Source organism: Neovison vison, chromosome 1 (genome assembly GCF_020171115.1).
Source record: "Neovison vison isolate M4711 chromosome 1, ASM_NN_V1, whole genome shotgun sequence".
Classification (NCBI taxonomy): Eukaryota; Metazoa; Chordata; class Mammalia; order Carnivora; family Mustelidae; genus Neogale; species Neogale vison.
Window position 1 is genome coordinate 218,874,789 of NC_058091.1, and position 23,920 is coordinate 218,898,708.

At 37.4% G+C, this 23,920-nt stretch overlaps 1 protein-coding gene across 1 annotated transcript in view; it reads right to left on the minus strand.

The window, feature by feature from the left end:
* Positions 1–23,920, minus strand: part of BDP1 (B double prime 1, subunit of RNA polymerase III transcription initiation factor IIIB) — a 96,316-nt gene that overhangs the window by 62,552 nt on the left and 9,844 nt on the right. Inside the window, exons 6-11 of the mRNA XM_044267515.1 lie at positions 22,993–23,126; positions 21,774–21,868; positions 11,793–11,847; positions 8,372–8,515; positions 5,190–5,474; positions 2,689–2,833 (exon numbers count right to left, since the gene is read on the minus strand). Of these exons, the coding sequence (XP_044123450.1) occupies positions 2,689–2,833; positions 5,190–5,474; positions 8,372–8,515; positions 11,793–11,847; positions 21,774–21,868; positions 22,993–23,126 (858 nt within the window). The remainder of the gene's footprint in view (positions 1–2,688; positions 2,834–5,189; positions 5,475–8,371; positions 8,516–11,792; positions 11,848–21,773; positions 21,869–22,992; positions 23,127–23,920) is intronic.

The following is a 23,920-nucleotide window of genomic DNA, read 5'->3' on the forward strand; positions in this document are numbered from 1 at the left end:
GTGAAACCTTTTGTCAAAAGAAATAGTTTACTGTGGTCAAATTCGTCAATTTTATCTTTTAAAGTTTTGTTTTTCACACCTTAAGAAATCCTTGACATCACAAAGGTATTTCCAAATACCTTCTTCTAAAAGTTTTCAAGATTTGCTTTACACATGATTTTATTTATTTATTTATTTATGGGGGGGGCAGGAGCACACACAAGCAGGAGGAGTGGCAGGCAAACAGAAAGGCAGGCTCCATGCTGAGCAAGGAACCTAATGCGAGACTCAAGACTCGATCCTAGGACCCTGGGATCATAATCAGGCCAAACACTAACCAGTGTCTGCCAACTGACCCACTGACTAAGTGGGCTCAGTTGGCAGACACTAACTAACTGACCCACTCAGCATCCTTATAGTCCTGAATCTATCAGAAATTTAGCATACAGGGTGAAATAAGGATCCAATACTATCTAATACTAGATATATCTAAACATCTAGTGAATATTTCATTCCATCTTCACCCACAAATTTCTAATGCTACCTCTGCCCCATTTATCAGATTCCTAACTTTTTCCCCCTAGGCTTTATATTCACTTCTGCTGAGACAATTTGTCCTTGTGCCAGTAATACACTACTTTAATTACTTCAGCTTTAGATTTATTAATACATTTTCACCCCAGAAATGTATTTCAAATTGTCTTTACCACTCATGACACTTTGCTCTTGTGTAATTGATAATTTAAGAATCAGCTGTTTTTACAAAACCAGCTAGAATCTTAGCAGTCATTACAGGGTTGTTTCTCCCCTAAAAATTGCCACAGTATCTTTTAGGTGTACTTTTATTAAATTAGTTATATCTCTGAAGTCACAATATAAATGTCTGTCACCGGGCGCCTGGGTGGCTCAGTGGGTTAAAGCCTCTGCCTTCGGCTCAGGTCATGGTCCCAGGGTCCTGGGATTGAGCCCCGCGTCCGGCTCTCTGCTCAGCAGGGAGCCTGCTTCCTTTTCTCTCTCTCTGCCTGCCTCTCTGTCTACTTGTAATCTGTCAAATAAATAAATAAAATCTTTTTATAAATAAATAAATAGTCTGTCACCTAGCAAATTAAGGACCCAAGGTCCATAGGCCCAGCTTCAAAGAAACTGTTAATCTTCCAAATTGTATGAACTAGCACAGACAGACAAGTTGGACAGTATCAAACGAAAAAGCTTCAGCACAGCAAAGGAAATAATCAACAAGATCAAAAGAAAACCTATGGAATGGGAGAAAAAAATCTGTAAACCATTAGTCTGACACAAGCTTAATATCCAAAATATAACAGGTATGCCTATAATTCAATTTAAATAACCTAATTAAAAAATATGAAAGGGGAATGAATAGATATTTCTCCAAAGAAGACATACAAATGGCCAATAAACATATGTAAAGCTCCTCAATCACTAATGGGGAAATGCAAATCAAAACCATAATGAAGTATCATCTCCCCTATATCTGAATAACCACCTTCAAAACACAAAGAAAACAGATAATAGTAAGTGTTGGTGAGAATATGGAAAACTGGTAACTTTGTGCACTGCTGATGGGAAGGTAAAATAGCACAACCACTGTGAAGAACAGTGGGGAGGCTCCTCAAAAACATAAAAATAAAAAAGTGCCTGGCTGGCTCATTCAGTACAGCATGTGACTTTTGATCTTGGCTATAAGTTTGAGTCCCACATTGGGGTTAAACTATTTTTTAGGTAAAAAAATAAAATAAAATGTAAAAAATATTAACAGAACAATCATAGGATCAGTAATCCCTGTTCTGGGTATTTATCTAAAAGAAATTAAGAAATGGAAACAGAACCTCAAAGAGATATCTGCATTCCAATGTTTGTTACAGCAATATTTAAAATAGCCAAGAGATGAAAACAGCCTAAATGTTCACTGAGAGATGCATGAATAAAGAAATATATTTAAAAAAGGAAATATTGTCAAATGCTGCAATACAGATGAAACCTGAAAACATTATGCTAAGTGAAATAAGCCACTCACGCCGCCTGGGTGGCTCAGTTGGTTAAGTGTCAGGTCATGAGATAGACCCTTACAAGGGCTCCACACTGAGAGTAGAGCCTGCTGGGGCTTCTCTCTCTCTCTCTCTTTCTCTGCCCCTATCCTGCCCAACCCACCCCTCGTGCTTGCTCTCTCCCAACAAAAAAAGAAAGAAAAGGAAAAAAGAAACCCATGCAAACACCAACCACAAGACCGCTGTAGCAAAGTAAACATCAGAACAAAAAGCAGTATCAGTGGGGCGCCTGGATGACTCAGTGGGTCAGGCCTCTGCCTTGGGCTCAGGTTACGGTCTCAGTATCCTGGATTGAGCCCCCACATTGGGCTCTCTGCTCCTTGGGGAGCCTGCTTCCCCCGCCCTCTCTGCCTGCCTCTCTGCCTAGTTGTAATTTCTTGTCTGTCAAATAAATAAATAAAATCTTAAAAAAAAAAAAGAGCAATATCAGAATGATACACACAAATGATAAAAGGGTGATTTCACCAAAATACAACAACTCTAGCTAGGCATGCACCTAACAAAAGCTTCAAAAGAATTGAAGAAAAACAAATACGACTGAAAAGAATAACAGGCAAGTTCACAATTACAGCTGGAGACTTCACTCCCCTCTCAGTAACTGATAGGAGATGTAAACAAAGTCAGAAAAGGTATAGCAAAATACCTTGATGAAAGGATAGGGTCAGTTCTTTTCTCAGCTTTTTCACTGGAGGATAAATCCACAATGTCATCCATATTCTGTATGCAAGAAAGCTTCTGTTCCTTATTGATTTCATCTTCATTTATCTCCCTTAAAGACTGATCTTTATCTATGAATACAAAATGCACGTTATTCTAAAAACATCAATTTTTTTTTTTAAAGATTTTATTTATTTATTTGACAGAAATCACACGGAGAGGCAGGCAGAGAGAGAGAGAGAGGGAAGCAGGCTCCCCGCTGAGCAGAGAGCCCGACGCGGGACTCGATCCCAGGACCCTGAGATCCTGACCAGAGCCGAAGGCAGCGGCCCAACCCACTGAGCCACCCAGGTTAAAGCCAAAGGAATTTACATAAAACAGCATTTTTCCTACCAATCATTAAAGCATTCCACATTCAAGTTCCTCTATGTAAGGCAGAGATCTTAATTTTAGAACATTAATGAAAAGTTAATTTAAAAAAAACAAATAAAAACTTTTAAAATCTAAAAAATTTTTTAAATTAGGAAAAAGTGGGTTTTTTTCTTTTTAGAAAAAAGTTTTTAAAAAAATTTTTTAAAAAGATAATGAACTTACAACTGTTTAAGTTGTAACTGTGTTTTGAGGATCACCCCAAATTTTCTGGGTAGTTTATAGCATTCTTTTAGCTTGCTTAATTTATTTATTTTTTTTAAATTTGACAGAGATCACAAGTAGGCAGAAAGAGAGGAAGGGAAGCAGGCTCCCTGCTGAGCAGAGAGCCCGAAGCGGGGCTCAATCCCAGGACCCCGGGATCACGATCTGAGCCGATGGCAGAGGCTTTAACCCACTGAGCCACCCAGGCGCCCCTATCTTGCTTAAATTTTAAATGGTTAAAATAACTTGTTACAGGTAGACTCATCTATTCTGCTCCTTCAGAAAAATCATAATTAATAACATAGTAACAGCTATCATTTACTTAGTATTTACTAAGTGCAGAAACTTTAAGCCCATCAAATGCATTATCTCCTTTAATAGTGAAAACAATCCTATTAGAAGGTGGTAAACCCATCAGAGAGAAAAAGAACCTGCGTTCAAGATCTTAGGTGACTTACCTAAGGTCATAATTAGCAAACAAAAAAGCTGGAATCTAAACCAAGGTTTGTTTGATTTCCAAAGTCCAACTTCTTAATTACTGAGCTATTCTGATTTTTATGTAGTATCTTTACTAGAAAACCACAAATGAGTATAATATTGTGATGCCTAAAACTTATACTACGCTACAACCAAGACTCATTTATTAAAATCATATTGCTAAAACTGAATTACATAAAATTTAAATTCTATAGAAACATTTTTCTGATTTGCTACTATATTCTTCTTCTCTATTTACTTGATTATTTAAGTAATCCACATATGAATTCTTAAGAGACTAAAAAATGCCCAAATCTCTTAGCCCTCATACCTTAGCAAATCCTGAGTGTCAAAATGCCTGCATTCTAACAGAGCTAAAAAAAAAAAAAGTAAGAAAGAAAAAAAGAATGAGAAAGAAGAAAAGAAATGAAAAAAGGGAGGGAGGAAGAAAGGAAGGAAGTAGGAGGAAGGAAGGAAGGAAACATTTCAGTAGCTCTTGTATAAAAATTAAACAACTTATTGTGGATTCAAAGGTGCTCTATAGACATAGATCATGAACACTTGTGATTTATTAAGAGACACAAGCAATAGGGGTGCCTGGCTGGCTCAGTGGGTTAACCCTCTGCTTTTGGCTAGGGTCATGATCTGAGGGTCCTGGGATAGAGCCCTGCGTCGGGCTCTCTGCTCGGTGGAGAGCCTGCTTCCCTTCCTCTCTCTCTGCCTGCCTCTCTGTCTACTTGTGATATATGCCAGTCAAATAAATAAATAAAATCTTCAAAAAAAAAAAAAGAAAAGAGACACAAGCAATATACAGTTAACTATATACATTGTAATGACTCCTAATCACTGTTTGGTTTTAAGTAAAAAAGATCAAGACCTGAGCTGAAATCAAGAGTTGGATGGTTAACCAGGGCGCCTGGGTGGCTCAGTGGGTTAAAGCCTCTGCCTTTGGCTCAAGTCATGATCCCAGGTTCTGGAATCAAGCCCCCCAACAGGCTGTCTGCTCAACAGGGAGCCTGCTTCCTCCTCTCTCTCTGCGTGCTTCTCTGCCTACTTGTGATCTCTGTCTGTCAGATAAACAAATAAAATCTTTAAAGAAAAAAAAAAGTTAGATGCTTAACCAAATGAGCTACCCAAGTGCCCCAGAAACATCCGAGAAAAATTTCCACAGGTCACTTTGGTTTCTTTACCCCTCAACAATAAACTTCTTTCCTTTAAATTGAAAACAAAAGGATTCAACACAGTAACATGAATACAGACTACAAAACTTAAGTGCTACTAGTTGGTGCTACTCAGAATTACTTAAATTACACATCATACTACAGTACAAGTTTTCTCTAGTAATACAGGAACTATTAATGTATATAAGAAACTTACTTTCGTATGTTTCTCCTTTAGAATGACCTAACTGAACAGTGGCATTTTCTGAAAGATTTTTTACTTCTTGTTGACCAACTTCATCCTGATTCTTTCTTCTTCTTTTCTTTTGATTTAGGTCTGTTTCTAATGCAATCTGTTCTGAATCCTGTGCTGTTAAAGTTTGAGAGTGCTGTTCTTCTTCAACTATCTGAGCACCCTTTTGAGATGGTTCTGTGTCTGAATTTCTGGTGCTTGGAGATACATCTGGATCATCATTTCCTCCTTCACTGGCAACTTTTTTCACTTTGAAAATAAAAGATATTTTCATAAACATATAAATAACCTAAAGAAAAATTCTTAAAAGATGGAGAAGATAAATACTGAAGGATATCTGGGCAAAAGTTTGAAGCCAACTTAACACATCCAACTGGAATGACTAAAGAAGTTGTAATACACTTATGCTATAAAAAATCCACACAAAAGGGCTGCCTGGGTGGCTGTCATTGAGCATCTGCCTTTGGCTCAGGTCATGATCCCAGGGTCCTGGGATTCAGCCAGTGTCGGGCTCCATGCTCAGCAGAAGGCCTGCTTCTCCCTCTCCCACTCACCCTGCTCGTATTCCCTCTCTCACTGTCTCTCTCTCAGTCAAATAAATAAATAAAGTCTTTAAAAAAAATCCACACAACAAATAATAATGAGGTAGGTTTGTAAGTAGTAATATGAAAGATTTTAAAAAAATTGTTGCCCAAAAAACTCAAGTTGCAGAAAATATATACAATATGATCTCATTAAGCAAAAACAATTACATATCCTCTAAGACACCCATACACTTGAACAAAAAGTTTACTAATAGTTATCCCTAGAAAATCTGGACAGGGCTCCTGGGTGGCTCAGTGGGTTAAGCCGCTGCCTTTGGCTCAGGTCATGATCTCAGGGTCCTGGGATCGAGTCCCGCATCGGGCTCTCTGCTCAGCAGGGAGCCTGCTTTCTCCTCTCTCTCTCTGCCTGCCTCTCTGCCCACTTGTAATCTCTCTGTGTCAAATAAATAAATAAAATCTTTAAAAAGAAAAAAAAAAAGAAAGAAAATCTGGACAACTTGATCTCAGGGCAGGGTACAAAAGATAATTCAACAAACTTATTTTCTGCACCATTTATTTTTCAATGAACAATCTTTTTAACAAATATTTTTAAACAATTTCTAGTGCCTTTTTTATGAAGGCATATTCACAGTTAACTGTATCAAAAGATGAAAACAATAAATCACTTTTATAAAACCAAACAAGAGATCACCATGGAGACATCAACCAAAAACAAACTTAACTTCACAACCATGGTCGATCAAGACATCTTCTCTAAAAATATCTAATCTTTAAAAAATAATAAAATTCAGTGTCATTTACGTTGGTTCAAAAAAAAAAAGTCGTAACAAGATTTTAAAACTGGGAAGACAACTGGATTCTCTAACAGAATAATAAACAGTAATTTTTAAATTCTGAGACTTGTAATTATATATCTGAAAAGTTCTCCCATTAAGTAAGATACAATGATTTACTCATGCTTTCACCTATAACATAATAATCATGTTAATATACCTATTTTAATCTCCAAGGGCCATGTATAGTTACTAAAAGAAATGACGAAAGAATGAAATGATTTTGTAGTTACCAATACGATGTTTAAAGTGATACAGACATGCTCCAGAAAAAGAAATGCAGAATTGCTCTGTGCAGAAGAGAGTTAATGTGGCAGGCCTCACTGCTATCCCTTCAAAGGCCTGCTTAAAAGGTTGGCCTTTGGGCTGTGTCTGGAAACTTGCTCTTAGGGAGAATTCACACCAGCCTGACAAAAGTGGCCTAAAATGTTTGTACAAACAATGTGGTTTATGCTGAAAAACTATTTTCGTTTTGGGAGTTCTGAATTCTGATATGTGCCAGGCAGAGGGTGTCTATATGACCAACTTCCAATAAAAACCTCAGATACTGGGTTTCTAACAAGCTTTGCTGGTAGACAATTTGTTACGTATCTCTTCACGACTTGTTGCTATGGGAATGAAGCAGCATATCCTGGGTAACTCTAGGTGAGAGGACTCATAAGCTTGCACCTAAATTCCCCTCAACTTGGAGCTACATGTATTTCCCTCTGCTGAATTTATTCCATATCCTTTTACTTTAACAAATCTCAACTGTTGGGACGCCTGGGTGGCGCAGTTGGTTAAACGACTGCCTCCGGCTCAGGGCGTGATCCTGGAGTCCCGGGATCGAGTCCCACATCAGGCTCCCAGCTCCATGGGGAGTCTGCTTCTCCCCCTGACCTTCTCCTCGCTCATGCTCTCTCTCACCGTCTCTCTCTCTCAAATAAATAAAATAAAATCTTAAAAAAAAAAACAAAAAAAAAAACTCAACTGTTTATATAACTATATGCTGGATCTTGTGACTCTCCAAGCCAATAATCAAACCTAGCAGTAGTCTTGCAGACCCCCAAAGCAGGCTCTTAATGGCCCTAGGCTCAAGTCCTGCCTCTTCCACTACGAAAACTGTGAGACCTGAGGAAAAAGGAACAAGATCTCCAAGGCTGTTTCCAAGTGACTAAAACAAACAGAAGGGGTCTGGGATTTGGACTACCTAACATACAAAGATCGCCATAGTTCCATGATTCTTTAAAGTACTGGAATGTTTAAACATTGTCCTCCTAGAGGTAAACATTGTCCTCCTAGACCAAAATTCATATGATTAAGAAAGTATCTGCCTAAAAATACAAATACCTACATACAAACAAGTTTCTACCCAGTACAAGTCAACATTAACCCTAAGAAATAAACTGTGCTCAAACAATACAATCCAGTCACAAGAAAAAGTATCAGAGTTCCACTTTTTAAATATTATAACTTACTGCCAGGTTATACAAAGGAAAATCATGATAAGTAACCAAACACGACACCCCCAAATTCCAATGCTCTTTTATTAGCCACAACTATGCCCTAGATGCAATAAAGATGTCAAAGAGACCAGCCATGCCGATTATAAAATTTACAAGGAAGTACTACTTTGGGCAAGATAACTAAAAGATTAGAGAAAAACCAATTCTCCCCAATTGATGCCCTGATGATCTCAACTACCTGAACTACAAAGGAATGCTCAAAGACTTAAGGGACAACATTCCAAGTTTATTATTATTAAATAATAGAACACATTTCCTTTTACCTTTTACATTTTTCCTTGGCTTAGAGGATTTCTTCTCCTTTAAACTCTGATTTTTAACAGATTTTTGTTTTCTTTTCTCTTCTTCAGCAAGAACTTTCTGAAGCAAATGAGCAAAAAAATCGAAGTCAAAAGGGCGCTTTTCCTCTGTTTAAAAAAAAAAAGAAAAAGAACCTTCAAATTTTTATTTTAAAAAGAGAAAGAATTTTCAAGTATCATGATGTCAAAAGCAAATGGACCTATTAGCAGGAGAATGCACAACCAACTCTAGTCACTGTAGTATTCAAACAAAGGAAAACCGAGCAATAAAAAGGAATAAGCTGCATTAGTTAAAAAAAAAAAAAAAAAAGTAAAAAGGAACTATGTACTGATATAAGTAATACTATAGGAAAAATCTCAAAAATGCTGCCTAAAAGAAGGCAGACATAAAAGAATATATACTGTATGATGCCATGAATAAGAAGTTCTAGTACAAAGCTAAACTAACCTATGATGACTCAAATGAAAATCGCGGTGGTCCTGCATCAAGACAGCCATGGAAACGGACTAGAAAGGGACACAAGGGGCCTTTCCGAAGTGATGAAAATGTTCCACACCTTATTTTGAGTGGTGGTTATACAGGTATACTCTTTGTCACAACTCAAACTATAAATTGCACTGTAAGTAAATTATCAATCAACTTTAAGAAAAGACTAAAGGATGCAGAATTGCTCAGAATTAGTATGACTAATTCCTCAAAAGCCTCCCCACCACCATATGTCCTCTCTTCAACACAACCCTTTCACTATTTACTCTTCCAAGTATCAGCAAAAAAGGAAGCAAATGAATTTTGATCAGGACCATGCTCACTAAATAGCCAACAACAACATTACACCAGAAAAAGCCATGAACAGGGTGCTTTGCAGTCTCAGTCAGCAGACTGAGTCACAGGACTCTTGATCTCAGGGTCGTGAGTTCAAGCCCCATGCTGGGTGTGGAACCTACTTTAAAAAAGAGAAAAAGAAAAAGAACGAGCCATGAACAAACCAGGAATGAATCCATTACAGGAGTCAAATCCTTGCCTAATATCTACATCCAACAATACAGTGAATGTAGAAGAAATTGTGCTTTATATACATAAGCACCAAGATTGGTTTAACTGCAAGATGACTACAACATGGCCTCAGAAAAAGAGGTATATAGGGGCGCCTGGGTGGCAGTCAGTTAACTATCTGCCTTCAGCTCAGGTCATGATCCCAGAGTTCTGGGATTGAACCCCGCAGTCGGCTCCCTGCTCAGCAAGAAGCCTGCTTCTCTCTCACCCTCGGCTGCTCACCTACTTGTGCTCATTTGCTCTCTCTGTCAAGTAGATAAAGAAAATCTTCAAGAAAAAAAAAGAAAGAAAGAAATAGCGGCATATACCATAACAAAAACAAATCAGCCTCAAAAACCAAGCCCAAACCTGGAATTCCTGAAGGCCCTGTTTATTGTGGACCCAGTCTTTTTCTGTTCTGACCACCCACAACAATGATTCTGAAAAATACACCATTAAAATCATTCTCTGAGGATGGGGCCCATGGCTGGCTCAGCTGGTAGAACATGCAACTCTTAATCTTGGAGTTGTGAGTTAAAGCCCCAAGCTGGACCTAGAAAATGCTTAAATAAATTTTAAAAAAAAAAAATTCTCAAAGGAATTGAAAATGTTATAAAAGAAAAAAATTGAGGTTTTAATTTTTTTTTAATTTTCCACTATAAAGCACCCAAATCAGTGAATTTAACAGTTTTCTATTATAATGATTTTAACAATGCCTCTACACCCCCATAAAGACTGCAGATCTATAGATTCTTTTCTTATTATAATGCACCAAATGTAATACGGTTTCAGGACTACGTCTCCAAAATGGAGAAGGCTGAGGACCAAAACAATCCAGATATTCCAGGAGTCATTCCTGGAAGTCATGTCCCTGAGAGCCCAACACAACATTGGGTGTAGAGTCCAGTCACCTGCCTTAGTGCCTACTCATAAAGTAAACACATTATCAGTTCTCACTTGAGATTTTGTTCTGAGATTAGCACTCCAGCAGATGGATACTGAATACATTTATTTATCATGAAACATTGATAACTGTCTTCCAGACGAAGAATACAGGTACTACTTTATTTTTTTTTAAATAAGTACTGAATCTTTTTTTAAAAAAGATTAATTTATTTGACAGAGAGAAACACAGCAAGAGAGGGAACACAAGCAGGGAGAATAGGGGAGACAGAAGCAGGCTTCCCACCGAGCAGGGAGCCCAATGGCAGGGCTCAATCCCCTAACCCTGGAATCATGACCTGAGCAAAAGGCAGACCCGTAACGACTGACCCACCCAAGCGCCTGGTATCAAACCTTTATTTAGATAAAGGTTTAATTTTTTTTTTTTTTAAGTAATCTCTACACCCAATATGGGGCTCTAATTCATGATCCCGAAATCAAGAGTTGCAAGCTCTTACTGACTGAGCTAGCCAGGAGTTACTACAAGTACTATTTTTAACAATGCATACAAATTTGTTTTTCGGTCAGATCCCTTGATGTTTTCCTCCAGACTTAAAAATAAAAAATGTTCATTTCAATGAGGTTATTACTTAAAAGCTAAAAAATATGTATCATTGTTTCAAATCAGGTATAAATTCACATGCCATCTTTTCAGACAAAACTTTCCTGACAACTTGATCTACACATCCACTCTTCACCCGCTCTTTTCTTCTTCTTAGAAATTACTCACTTTCTGCAATTAACGATGCTTACTGACTTTATCCTTTCCCCCACTCAGTTAGACTTATGGCTCTAACAAGCTTCTCATCCGCCCTGTTCACCATTATATCCCCAATGCCTAGAATACTAACTAGCACACAGGAAATATTCAGTATTGTTTACTGAATGACCACAAGAATGAATCATCTATAGTGTAAGCTCTTCTAGAAATTTCTTGAATACAGTTTCCTCAAATAAAAAACATTTAGAAATGGTGTCTTCAGGGGCCACCTGGGTGGCTCAGTTAGTTGAGTATACAACTCCTGATTTTGGCTCAGGTCTTGATCTCTGGGTTCTGGGATCGAGCCCTGCGTCAGGTGCTCAGGGGGGAGTCAGCATGAGATTCTCTCTCTCCCTCCTTCTCTGCCCCTCCCCAGCATGAGATCTCTCTATCTCAGTTCCTCTATAACTTCTGGAACTCAGAGCTCTGCTTTCTTGCTTCTTGATGTTTTTGCTTATCCCCTCCCTTCCCTACAGATCTGTTATCAGTTCCCAGACCTGCACTCCTCAAGAGAAAAATCTCCAGTCTTGTTCTTCCTATGACAATAAAGAGACAAAACAAATCTAAAACACAATGGAACTAAACACAAAAGATTGGTCATTTTTTACGATCTCCAAATGATATGTTGTAAAAGAGATATTAATACTTACGAAAGGCTTTGTCTATTCTCCATCCATTTGTTTTCTCTTCACGTTTAAATTTATTCTGTTAATAAAAGAAAAAAACACCTATAGTAATTTTCTCCCATTAAAAAAGTAACTATTACAGGGGTGCCTGAGTGGCTCATTAGTTAGGAATCCAACTCTAGGTTTCAGCTCAGATCATGATCTCAGGGTCATGAGAGGAAGCCCTGCTCAGGCTCAGCACCGGGCATAAATGAAGTCTGTTTGAAAGTCTCTCTCACACACATTCCCTCTGCCCATCCCCCTTGCTCACATGTACATCTGTGTGCGTGTGTGTGTGTGTGTCTCTCTCTCTCTAAAAAAATTAAAAAGTGGGGCACCTGGATGGCTCAGTCACTTAAGCATCTGCCTTTGGCTCAGGTCACAATCCAGGGTTGTGGGATCAAGCCCCATGTCAGGCTCCCTGCTCAGTGGAGAGCCTGCTTCTCCCACTCCCTCTGTGCCTGTGCTCTCTCTCTTTCTCTCTCTCAAATAAATAAATAAAATCTTAAAAAAAAAAGAGTATCTGAAAAGAGTATCAAAAAAAGTAAAGATTACATTTAAAAATAAACATTAAAATAAAATTCTTATAATAACGAATGATTCTCTCCTAAATAATGTCTTTGCCCAGGGGCGTCTGGGTGGCTCAGTGGGTTAAAGCCTCTGCCCTTGGCTCCAGTCATGATCCCATGATCCTATGGTCCTGGGATCAATCCCCACATCAGGCTCTCTGCTCAGCAGGGAGCCTGCTCCCCACCACCCCGCCTGCTTCTCTATCTACTTGTGATCTCTGTCTGTCAAATAAATAAATAAAATCTTTTAAAAAAATAAATAAATAATGTCTTTGCCCAGAGGCAAGCAGCTTAAGCCTCCAGCTTTAAATAATGAAAGAGGTGCCGAGGTGGCTCAAATGGTTGGACACCTGCTTTCAGCTCAGGTCATGATCTCCAGGTCATGATCTCCAGGTCCTGGGATTGAGCCCCACGTCAGGCTCTAAAGCTCAGTGAGGGGTCTGCTTCTCCCTCTTCCTCTGCCTCTCCCCCTGCTTGCGTTCTGTCTCTCTCTCAAATGAAAAAATTTTTCAAAAAAACTTATGAACCTCCTGAACCTCCTTAGAATCTGAACCTCCTTGTAATCAACAGCATAAATCAGCAATAGAAGTGAAGTTTATAGAGAATACAAATAAATAAAGTCCATTAGCCTGGTAATAGATCAAACTATAATCAATTAAGCTAACTACTATTAGTTTTTTAAAAACTAATATACTTGCATCAAATTAAAATCTTGTTATTATTTTAATGTTTTTTATGACATGAAAGAGAGACTGTAAAGAAACAACTAAGCAATTTTTTTTTAAAAGATTTTATTTATTTACTTGACAGACAGAGATCACCAGTAGGCAGAGAGGCAGGCAGAGAAAGAGAGGAGAAAGCAGGCTCCCTGCCGAGCAGAGAGCCCGATGTAGGGCTCGATCCCAGGACCCTGGGATCATGACCTGAGCTGAAGGCAGAGGCTTTATAACCCACTGAGCCACCCAGGCACCCTCAACTAAGCAATTTTTGAATCAGGCAAAGTTTATCTTTAGAACCATTTTCATATTAAGGAATATTTCTTGATTATCTGAGCACCAAAGATTGCATCATTCTCAGCTGCACTCCAGATTACTTTAAGATGGAGATGGTTAAAGTTTAGGATTCCATCCAAAAGTCATTAAAGTCTGTGTTTGAGAATGTCAAAAAATGCATACATACCCTGGAGGAGTAAATAATCACTAATCTCTCCCTTCTACAGATCAGTAGTCTAAAAGTTTTTATTGAAAATATAAAAATCAAAGTTTTTAGTGAACAAAAACAGAGAACAATTATAAGAAGCGCTTCATGGCCCCCTTCTTCCCTCTGAAAAAACCTAACCACCCACCTGACTTTAAAAGAACACACTTTCTTGCCTTTCCTTACTGTTTATCACTCAAGGGCACATCTTTAAACTCTTTACTTTAACCTGGCCCACTTTTTAAAAACTTCATAGGACTTTAACATCTTTTCATCTATAGATTACCCTTCTTTTCCAATCTTGATCTTCTTCATAAAACTTATTACCAAGTAACACAGAACTTTTCAAAGATCATCATCTTTCTCCTATGAAGATTTTTTTTTTTTTAAGATTTTTTATGTATTTATTTGACAGTGAGAAATCACACGTAGATGGAGAGGCAGCCAGAGAGAGAGAGAGAGGGAAGCAGGCTCCCTGCCGAGCAGAGAGCCCCATGCGGGACTCGATCCCAGGACGCTGAGATCATGACCTGAGCCGAAGGCAGCGGCTTAACCCACTGAGCCACCCAGGCGCCCTCCTATGAAGATTATTTTATTCTTTAAAAATCTCCTCAAAAGTTACAGGCTATCATCACTAAATTAAACATCCTAAAAGAAATGCAAATAGGCTTTAGGCATTATTCAATTTTAAAACAACACTACACCATATTTTACCTAAATGGGAATATAATTGAGAACAATATAAAACATTTTTTAAATGTTTTAAATGTTTAAATTGTTATTCCATTGAATTTATAGGCAGGAACTACTCCAGACTAAATTCCATGATTATAAAATTCCATTATATCCACCTCTAACGCTAGTAAAGTAACTGGTTACAGGCTTACTTAACACATCCAACCCCACCAAAAATAACTTTATTACCACTGAACAAAATAAATGAATCAACTATTTCCAAACACTGAACAATGGTAAGAGCAAAGAAAACCACAATCCCACATTTCCAGAAAGAATGGAAACACGTAAGATGTACCAGTGTTCACCCTGGCTCTCTCTGACTGGGCTACATTTCCTAAGCAATGAAAAGGAAATAAAGGCCAAAGGGAGCAGAACTTTCGCTGAGCTAAGGAGACAGAGAATCTTCAGGGGTTCTAGAGAAAAGACAGCTATTTAAAAGGGAAGCCTCCAAGGGGTGCCTGGGTGGCTCAGAGAGTTAAAGCCTCTGCCTTCGGCTTAGGTCATGATCCCAGGGTCCTGGGATTGAGCCCTGCATCGGGGCTCTCTGCTCAGCAGGGAGCCTGCTTCCCTCTCTCTCTGCCTGCCTCTCTGCCTGCTTGTGATCTCTGTCTGTGAAATGAATAAATAAAACCTTTAAAAAGGGGGGGAGGGGAGCCTCCCAAGCCCAGTAGAAGTATCCCACAGGTCCTTATTCTACATCTGGGTTCCACGTGCCCAAAGCATAAGGCCTAGTAGAGAACAACCCCTTCCTGGAGGGGTTGTTCTCTACTAGGAAGGAGAACAAAAGAAAGATACTAGCAGCCACACAACACAATGAGGTGAGAGAATCCTAGCCCACACAAATGGGAAGTTCTCACCCGTTTACTTCAGACACCAGAATAGCCACAGTCCTTAGAGATAAGGACCACAGTCTTACAACAGCCTTTCTCAACTGGGGTTCTAGCAGAATTAAATCCTAATGCCCTAAAACATCCCCTATACATAATGAATTACCTTCTCTCCTGTGCATCTAGAACACTACTAATATGATAGTCCTTGGAGAAGATAGAAAACAGTAATTCAAATTATTTTCTATGATTCAGATGAGAAACCTAGAATAGGACCAGTCTAGATTTGCCTTATTAAAGCCTAAAACCAAGCCTTGAAAGGAACAAGGAGAGTTGGGAGAACATTAGCTACTCTTTAGAATAAAACAACACTCTTCAAAGGAAAAAAACAAACATAATCTAGACATTGTCAAACATACCATCCACAATGTCTAGTACTCAACTAAAAAAAACTCCAGGGGGCGCCTGGGTGGCTCAGTGGGTTAAGCCGCTGCCTTCAGCTCAGGTCATGATCCCAGGGTCCTGGGATCGAGCCCCGTATCGGGCTATCGGGCTCTCTGCTCAGCCGGGAGCCTGCTTCCTTCTCTCTCTCTGCCTGCCTCTCTGCCTGCTTGTGATCTCTCTCTGCCAAATAAATAAATAAAATCTTTAAAAAAAAAAAAAAAAAAAACTCCATAATGGGGCACCTGGGTGGCTCAGTGGGTTAAGCCTCTGCCTTCGGCTCAGGTCATGATCCCAGAGTCCTGGGATCGAGCCCCGCATCGGGCTCTCTGTTCAGCAGGGAGCCTGCTTCCTCCTCTCTCTCTGCCTGCCTCTCTGCCTACTTGTGATCTCTCTCTGTCAAATAAATAAATAAAATCTTTTTAATAAATAAATAAATAAAACCTCCATAAGACATGACAAAAGATAGAAAAATGTGATACACAAGGAAATAAAAAGAGACTCAACAAAAATAGATCAACATGACATAAACATTGAAATTAGTAGACAAGAAAGTTAAAGCACCTGATATAAATATGTTCAATGATTTAAAGGCAAATAAAGAATGGATAGGGAAATCTCAGCAGAAGAAAGGAAACTAAGAAAAATAACCAAGTATTAATTACAGAAATGAAAACTATAACATGAGAAATGAAACATTCACTGACTGGGCTTATATGCAGACTGAAGAAAGGAGAAGACAAGTTAGTCAACTTGTGAACACAGTAACGGAAACCAATATAAAAAAAATCTGAAAAACACGAACAGAGCATTAGTAACCTGACTAACACATATAAATGGAGTCCCAGAGAGCAAGAACAAAGTGCAAAAAATATTGAAAAGACACTATCCCTGGGCAAATCATAACCATACTGCTAAACACCAGAGTTAAAGAAAAAAAATCTCAAAAATAGCCACAGAAAACAATTTATCACATATGAGGAAAGAATAACATAAATATGACTGATTCTTTGTCAGAAATACTAGAAGCCAATAGACAATGGAATGACAATTTTAGAACACTGAAAGGAAAACTGTCAAACCACCTGCATATCCAGTAAAAATATCCTGCAAAAGTGAAGCTAAAACAGAGATCTTCAGATAAATCAAAACTGAGAGAAATTTTCAACAACTGACCTGACATTCAGACCTACAAAAAGAAATGAAAAGCATCAAAATTGGTGGCTAAATATTAAACATGGTGGGACGCCTGGGTGGTGCAGTTGGTTGGACGACTGCCTTCGACTCAGGGCGTGATCCTGGAGTCCCGGGATCGAGTCCCACATCAGGCTCCCAGCTCCATGGGGAGTCTGCTTCGCTCTCTGACCTTCTCCTCGCTTGTGCTCTCTCTCACTGTCTCTCTCTCTCAAATAAATAAATAAAATCTTTAAAAAATAAATAAATAAATAAATAAATAAATATTAAACATGGCTACAAATTAGAACTAGTTTCTCTTTTGTGCTCAACTCCCTTTAAAGATAAAAGACTGTAAGCCAAAATAAGTTGGACATAAAATTGGGTAATGTAAAAATGAAACGCATAATAGCACAAAAGATGAAGGATAAACAGAATGTACTCTTAAGAGCTTAATTCTTGTGGAGTATTAAGTATAAAGAGTAAAATGGGGGGCACCTAGGTGGCTCAGTGGGTTAAAGCCTCTGCCTTCGGCTCAGGTCATGATCCCAGGGTCCTGGGATCGAGCCCCGCATTGGGCTCTCTGCTCTGCAGGGAGCCTGCTTCCTCCTCTCTCTGCCTACCTCTCTGCCTACTTGTGATCTCTGTCTGTCAAATAAATAAATAATATCTTTAAAAAAAAAAAAGTAGGGCGCCTGGGTGGCTCAGTGGGTTGAGCCACTGCCTTCAGCTCGGGTCATGATCTCAGGGTCCTGGGATCGAGTCCCGCATTGGGCTCTCTGCTCAGCAGGGAGCCTGCTTCCTCCTCTCTCTCTCTGCCTGCCTCTCTGCCTACTTATAATCTCTCTCTGTCAAATAAATAAATAAAATCTTTAAAAAAAAAAAAAAAAGTAAAATGGTACAAGAGAGAAAATAAAAAATTACACTAAATTATCTGAATAACCCAAAGGAGGCAGCAAATGAGAACTGAAAAACAGATGGGTTAAGTGGGAAATATTGAGATGGTAGACTTAAGTCCAATCATATCAATTATCACATTACAGTAAATCAATTATTACCTGGAAATGTACAACAGACATTTTGTCTTATTTTTATCAAAGGTCAGATAAGATTTTCTTTTTTTTTTTTTTTTTTTTTAAGATTTATTTATTTATTTATTTATTTGACAGAGAGAAATCACAAGTAGATGGAGAGGCAGGCAGAGAGAGAGAGAGAGAGGGAAGCAGGCTCCCTGCTGAGCAGACAGCCCGATGTGGGACTCGATCCCAGGACCCCAAGATCATGACCTGGGCCGAAGGCAGCGGCTTAACCCACTGAGCCACCCAGGCGCCCCTCAGATAAGATTTTCAATGAATACTTCCTCATCTCTGTCAGAAATGCAATAATTAGATTAAATTAAAAGGTAGAGTATCAGACTGGATAAATCGCTGGAGCCACTACAGAAAACAGTGTGGGTACTCCTCAAAAAAACTAAAAATAGGGGCGCCTGGGTGGCTCAGTGGGTTAAGCCGCTGCCTTCGGCTCAGGTCATGATCTCAAGGTCCTGGGATCGAGTCCCGCATCGGGATCTCTGCTCAGCAGGGAGCCTGCTTCCCTCTCTCTCTGCCTGCCTCTCCATCTACTTGTGATTTCTCTCTGTCAAATAAATATATAAAATATTAAAAAAAAAAAAAAACTAAAAATAAAATGATCATATGATACAGCAATTCTACTTCTGGATCTTGACCTGAAAGGATAAAATCACTATCGTAAAAAGATAATAGTATCCTCATGTTCACTGCAGCATTATTTACAACAGCCAACACAATCCGGTGACAAATGAATAAAGAAAATGTGGCACGTACATGTGTGTGTATAGGAATATTATTCAGCCATCAAGAAAAAAATCCTGCTATTTGCAACATCACAAATGGACATTGAAAGCATTGAGTAAATAAAATAAGTAAGAGAAAGACAAATGATGTATCATCAGTTCAACAACATACTAAAAATGAGTACACCAAATAAAAGAACTTCATATATATCGAAAAGTAATAGATGTAAGCATAGAAACAGGCCAATCTATCTATAATCATGGTTGCAGATGTCAATTCTCTGTTAACTGACAGAACTAAATAACACATCCAACAGCTACAGAGTACACACTCATTTCAAGTGAGTGCACCAGGAATACTAACTACGAAAGGTTTTAAAATAAACCTCATTAAATTTCAGAAAGATGGAAATTTTACAGATTATGTTATTTGACATTCACAATGGAATTAAGTTAGAAAACGGTAAGACATTTAGCAATGTCCCAAATATTTGGAAATTAAACAACACACTTCTAAATAACTGATATGTAAAGTAAGAAATCACAAAGAAAACTAGACGATATTTTTAACTGAACAATGGAAACAACCTATCAAAACTTAAGAAATGCAAGTAAGCAGTGCTCAGATAAAAATGTATAGATTTAAATGTCTAATTAGGAAAGAAAAAGAGCTTATAATCAATCTAACTTTTTTTTTTTTAAGATTTTATTTATTTGACAGAGAGAGAGAGACAGCAAGAGAGGGAACACAAGTACGGGGAGAGGGAGAGGGAGAACCAGGCTTCTCACTGAGCAGGGAGCTGGACACAGTGCCCAAGACCCTGGGATCATGACCAGAGCCAAAGGCAGACGCTTAGCGAATGAGCCACCCAGGTGCCCCTAAATTTTCATCTTAAGAAGCTAGAAAAAGAGAAAATTAAAGGCAGAGTAAACAGAAGAAAGGAAATATTAAAGAGTTAAAAAATGAGAATACAGGGGCGCCTAGGTGGCTCAGTGGGTTGAGCCGCTGCCTTTGACTCAGGTCATGATCTCAGTGTCCTGGGATCGAGTCCCGCGTCGGACTCTCTGCTCAGCAGGGAGCCTGCTTCCCCCTCTCTCTCTGCCTGCCTTTCTGTCTACTTGTGATCTCTCTCTCTCTCTGTCAAATAAATAAATAAATAAAAATCTTAAAAAAAAAAAAAATGAGAATACACAAATAACTGAAAACTTACATCTACAAGTTGGATCATTAAAAAGATTTTGGAAGTCAAAATACCCTTAGCAAGACAAAGGTAAAAAAAAAAGAGAGAGAGAGAAAAGGAAAACATCAATTATTGATCAAAGAGGACTATCCACCACACATTAAAAATTTCAGTAAACAGTATAAAAACGTCATACCTATAAATTAAAAAGCTTACCATCAAAACTGACACAAGACAAAACTGAAAATCTGAGTACACCTATAGGTATTAAAGAAATTGAATTTATAACCAAAACTCTTCCTGCAAAGAAAATTACAGGCCCAGATGGTTTCACTGTTGAATTCTATCAACCATTAAAGGGGAAACACCACTAATCTTAAATCCGTTCAAAGAGGGAACACTTTCCAACTCATTTTCTAAGACCAGCATAATCCTAGTACCAAAACATTTTGGACAAAGAATTTTTAAAAATTGCAGAATATCCCTTGTGAACAAAAATGAAAAAAAAAATTTAAAAAACCCTCGGGGCGCCTGGGTGGCTCAGTGGGTTAAGCCTCTGCCTTCGGCTCAGGTCATGATCTCAGTGTCCTGGGATCGAGCCCCGCATCGGGCTCTCTGCTCAGCGGGGAGCCTGCTTCCCCCTCTCTCTCTGCCTGCCTCTCTGCCTACTTGTGATCTCTATCTGTCAAATAAATGAATAAAATCTTTAAAAAGAAAAAATAAATAAAAATAAAAAAACCCTCAGGAAATAAAGTAAAATTCAACATACAAAAAGATAATACAAGTCTGGTTCAACACTTGAAAATCAATATGACTGACTAGTCTATTTTCACTTTTCTATACTTTGCCCAAAGACCTGTTGGGACTATACTAAACTTAGGGGAGAAATCTAAATAATTTTTGAGAGAAATAGTCTAGTGACAAATTTATCAGTGAGATTAGAAAGTTCCCCTAGACAATTTCTAGCTTTAACATTTTGTTCTTTACAAAGATCATTAGAAAAGGAACATAAATAATATGAACAATTCTTCATCTTTTGCAGAAACAGAATAACCATTACACTGTACATAGTCCACATGAGAAGGATCCATGCCCAGTCTAGTTCAAAAAAAAAAAAAAAACTTTCCTAATATTCTTTTAATTAATGAAGGAAAAAACCCATGGTTGAATAAAGATCTCACTATAAATTGGAAATGAATTGGAAATTGAAAATTCAATTGGAAATTGAAAATTACGGGGCGCCTGGGTGGCTCAGTGGGTTAAGCCTCTGCCTTCAGCTCAGATCATGATCTCAAAGTCCTGGGATCAAGTCCCGCATCGCGCTCTCTGCTCAGCAGGGAGCCTGCTTCTCTCTCTCTCTCTGTCTACTTATGATCTCTCTCTATTAAATAAATAAATAAAATCTTTAAAAAAAAAAAAGAGAGAGAGAATTACAGCAACATAGTGCACTCAAATGCACTCTATCCCAGGAAACCTATAATTCAGTTTCTCACAAAAAGAACAATAGAACAGAGAATGCTTATTCTTTCAGGCATATTAAAGCACTAATTTACGCCACTGTTGTTGTTAACAGTGTCCCTAACTATCCAGAAAGTTAAGGTAGCCTAGGAAAACAATGGTTAATTCAGATTGAGAATTATTTAACTTAAAATGTTTCTCTCCATGCCTTCCGAGGAATTCAGAAACACATTGTGTTCAGAAGATAACCCAAATATTCTGGTCTATTTATCCTCCCTCCTCATTACTTAGCTCTTCTTTTATCTTAATTTCTTTGGTTTTATTGGTACTTCCTCAAATCCTTTTCCGAAGTGGGCAACACCTAAATAAGATAATATGCTAAAACTAAGGAGGATGTACTCATATAGGAATTGAGGAACATTTCATTACTTTCTGAGCTATAAAGGGGAAGTTCTACCCAAAACACTGTAGTGAACAAGAATGGACTGAGATTTAAATAAAGTTAAAAAAAAATAGTATTAGTAATTTTTGGTCCTTTCCAATCAGTGAATGTAATGAGTTTACTTTACCTTAATTTCTATCCTTGCTCTGTGAGGAAAAAGCTGTCCAATCATAGAAAAGTCAGTTCCTACCATGCTGATGGCTAAAAAAAACATATCTGTTTCTGTAAAAATAAAAGATTTAGAAAGAATGAAAATTAATATCAGTATGTCAGAGAAAAAAAAATCTTAGATTAAGTATATATTTTGAGTTAAAAATAAATTTGAGAGTACTTAAATATTATTTAAGAAATCTTCAATTTTATTGCAAAGAACTTGATGAATCTCAAATACCTCTAAACTTTTATACAGAAACATGATAAAAGAAATCTGCATGTTCATACCAAAGCAGCTGGAATAAAATAAAATAAAATAAAAAGACGACAACATTCTGGTCTCCAAGTGACCAAAACTGTCAGTCACAGCCAATAAATTATCGCTTTAATGGAAGCAAATGAGATGTGCTAATTAGTGTATGAAAGAAAGTAGCTTAAAAAACACAGAGAAGAAACTACTAATAGAAGTAACCTCAACAGAACAGGATTGAGGAAGTCAGAGGAGGGAAGTATAGAATCTTTCTTGTTGCCCTGTATCAGTCTGTTGTGTTTGACTTTTTTCCCAAAACAACCTGCATTATTTTTATAAGAATAAGCAATATCATTCAATAGGTATTACGTGCTTTTTTAACAGCCTAATTTTTACAAACTTTATTATACAACAAAGGTATAACATTATTATGAGTATTAATAATACTATAATTTTCCATAAAAATGTTATTTTTTATACAGAGATTTGACAGGAAAATTCCGGCCCAAATGACCACATTGCTAATTCCTAAAATACTAAGATAAAGCCAGAAACATAGTTCTATAATATTGGGAGAGGGAGCCCCACTGGAAGGTGCCAATAAAAGTAGCTAAAGAGAAAATAATACAGTTTGTGTTTTATTTACTTACAGAAAATAATTCACTTTATTTCAAATAAATAACCTATACAATTTAAAATGAAAATTAGTGGGGTGCCTGGATGGCTCAGTGGGTTAAGCCTCTGCTTTCGGCCCAGGTCATGATCTCAGGGTCCTGGGATGGAGCCCTGCGTTGGGTTCTCTGCTCAGTTGAGACCCCGCTTCCCCCTCTTTCTGCCTGCCTCTCTGCCTACTTGTGATCTCTCTGTCAAATAAATAAATAAAATCTTTTTTAAAAAATAAATAAATAGATAGATAAAATAAAATAAAATGAAAACTAGTTACCTTTATTTGACCATGGTTTAGAATAATAGTTTTTCCTAAAGCTGGAATATGTAGTTGTAGAACCACGTTCAAATATGGGATCATTTGCCTCAACCACACAGGGACCTTTTGTCCTTAAAACTTCTACAGTTAAACTGAAAAAGACACATTTTTAAATAGATCTGCTCTAAAAGCAAAAAAAGAAAAGAAATGATATCTGAATAGTTATCTTTTGAAGCCATGGCAGAATCATATCAAAAAAGTATAATTATGAGATATGCATATTTTCTAAGAATCTATTAATTTTCACTTGAAATATGATTGCCAAGGAATAAATATAAATGCTAACATTTTTCCAAAATCCTTATCAGCAATATAAAATTTACGCATTATCCTTGAGCCCCCAAAAAATTATTTATTAACCTCTGAATGTCTCCTATATTTAATATGCATTTTCTTATACTAGACCCATCAGAAAATATCAAGAAATATAAGTATTTGATATTAATGTTCTATGTTCCTATACACAAAGCAGTTAAATGCTTTTAACTATTTAATGGCCAGTAAAATCATTATCACAATATAAACACACAAAAACAATTACTAATAGTATTGCATTAATGTTTAATTATCATAGAATTTTATATGCTATAAAAAGACTTTTTAACTAACTAAACTGTTGGAAGACTATCTATCACCCTTTTCCTATTTACTTACTACCTATGAATTTATTTTCTTTTTAAAAAAACATACTTTGGACAAACAACAAATTCCACAATGTCAAATCTGAAAAATTTAATGTTATAATTGAAAAATTAAACTACAAGGTGAATTAAACATTGTCAAAACAGAAATCATAGAATACTAAACCTATGATTTGTTCCATTTTCATTACTTATCAGACAATAAAACATAGTATTAGTTAATACAAAAACCTGAATTTTGACTT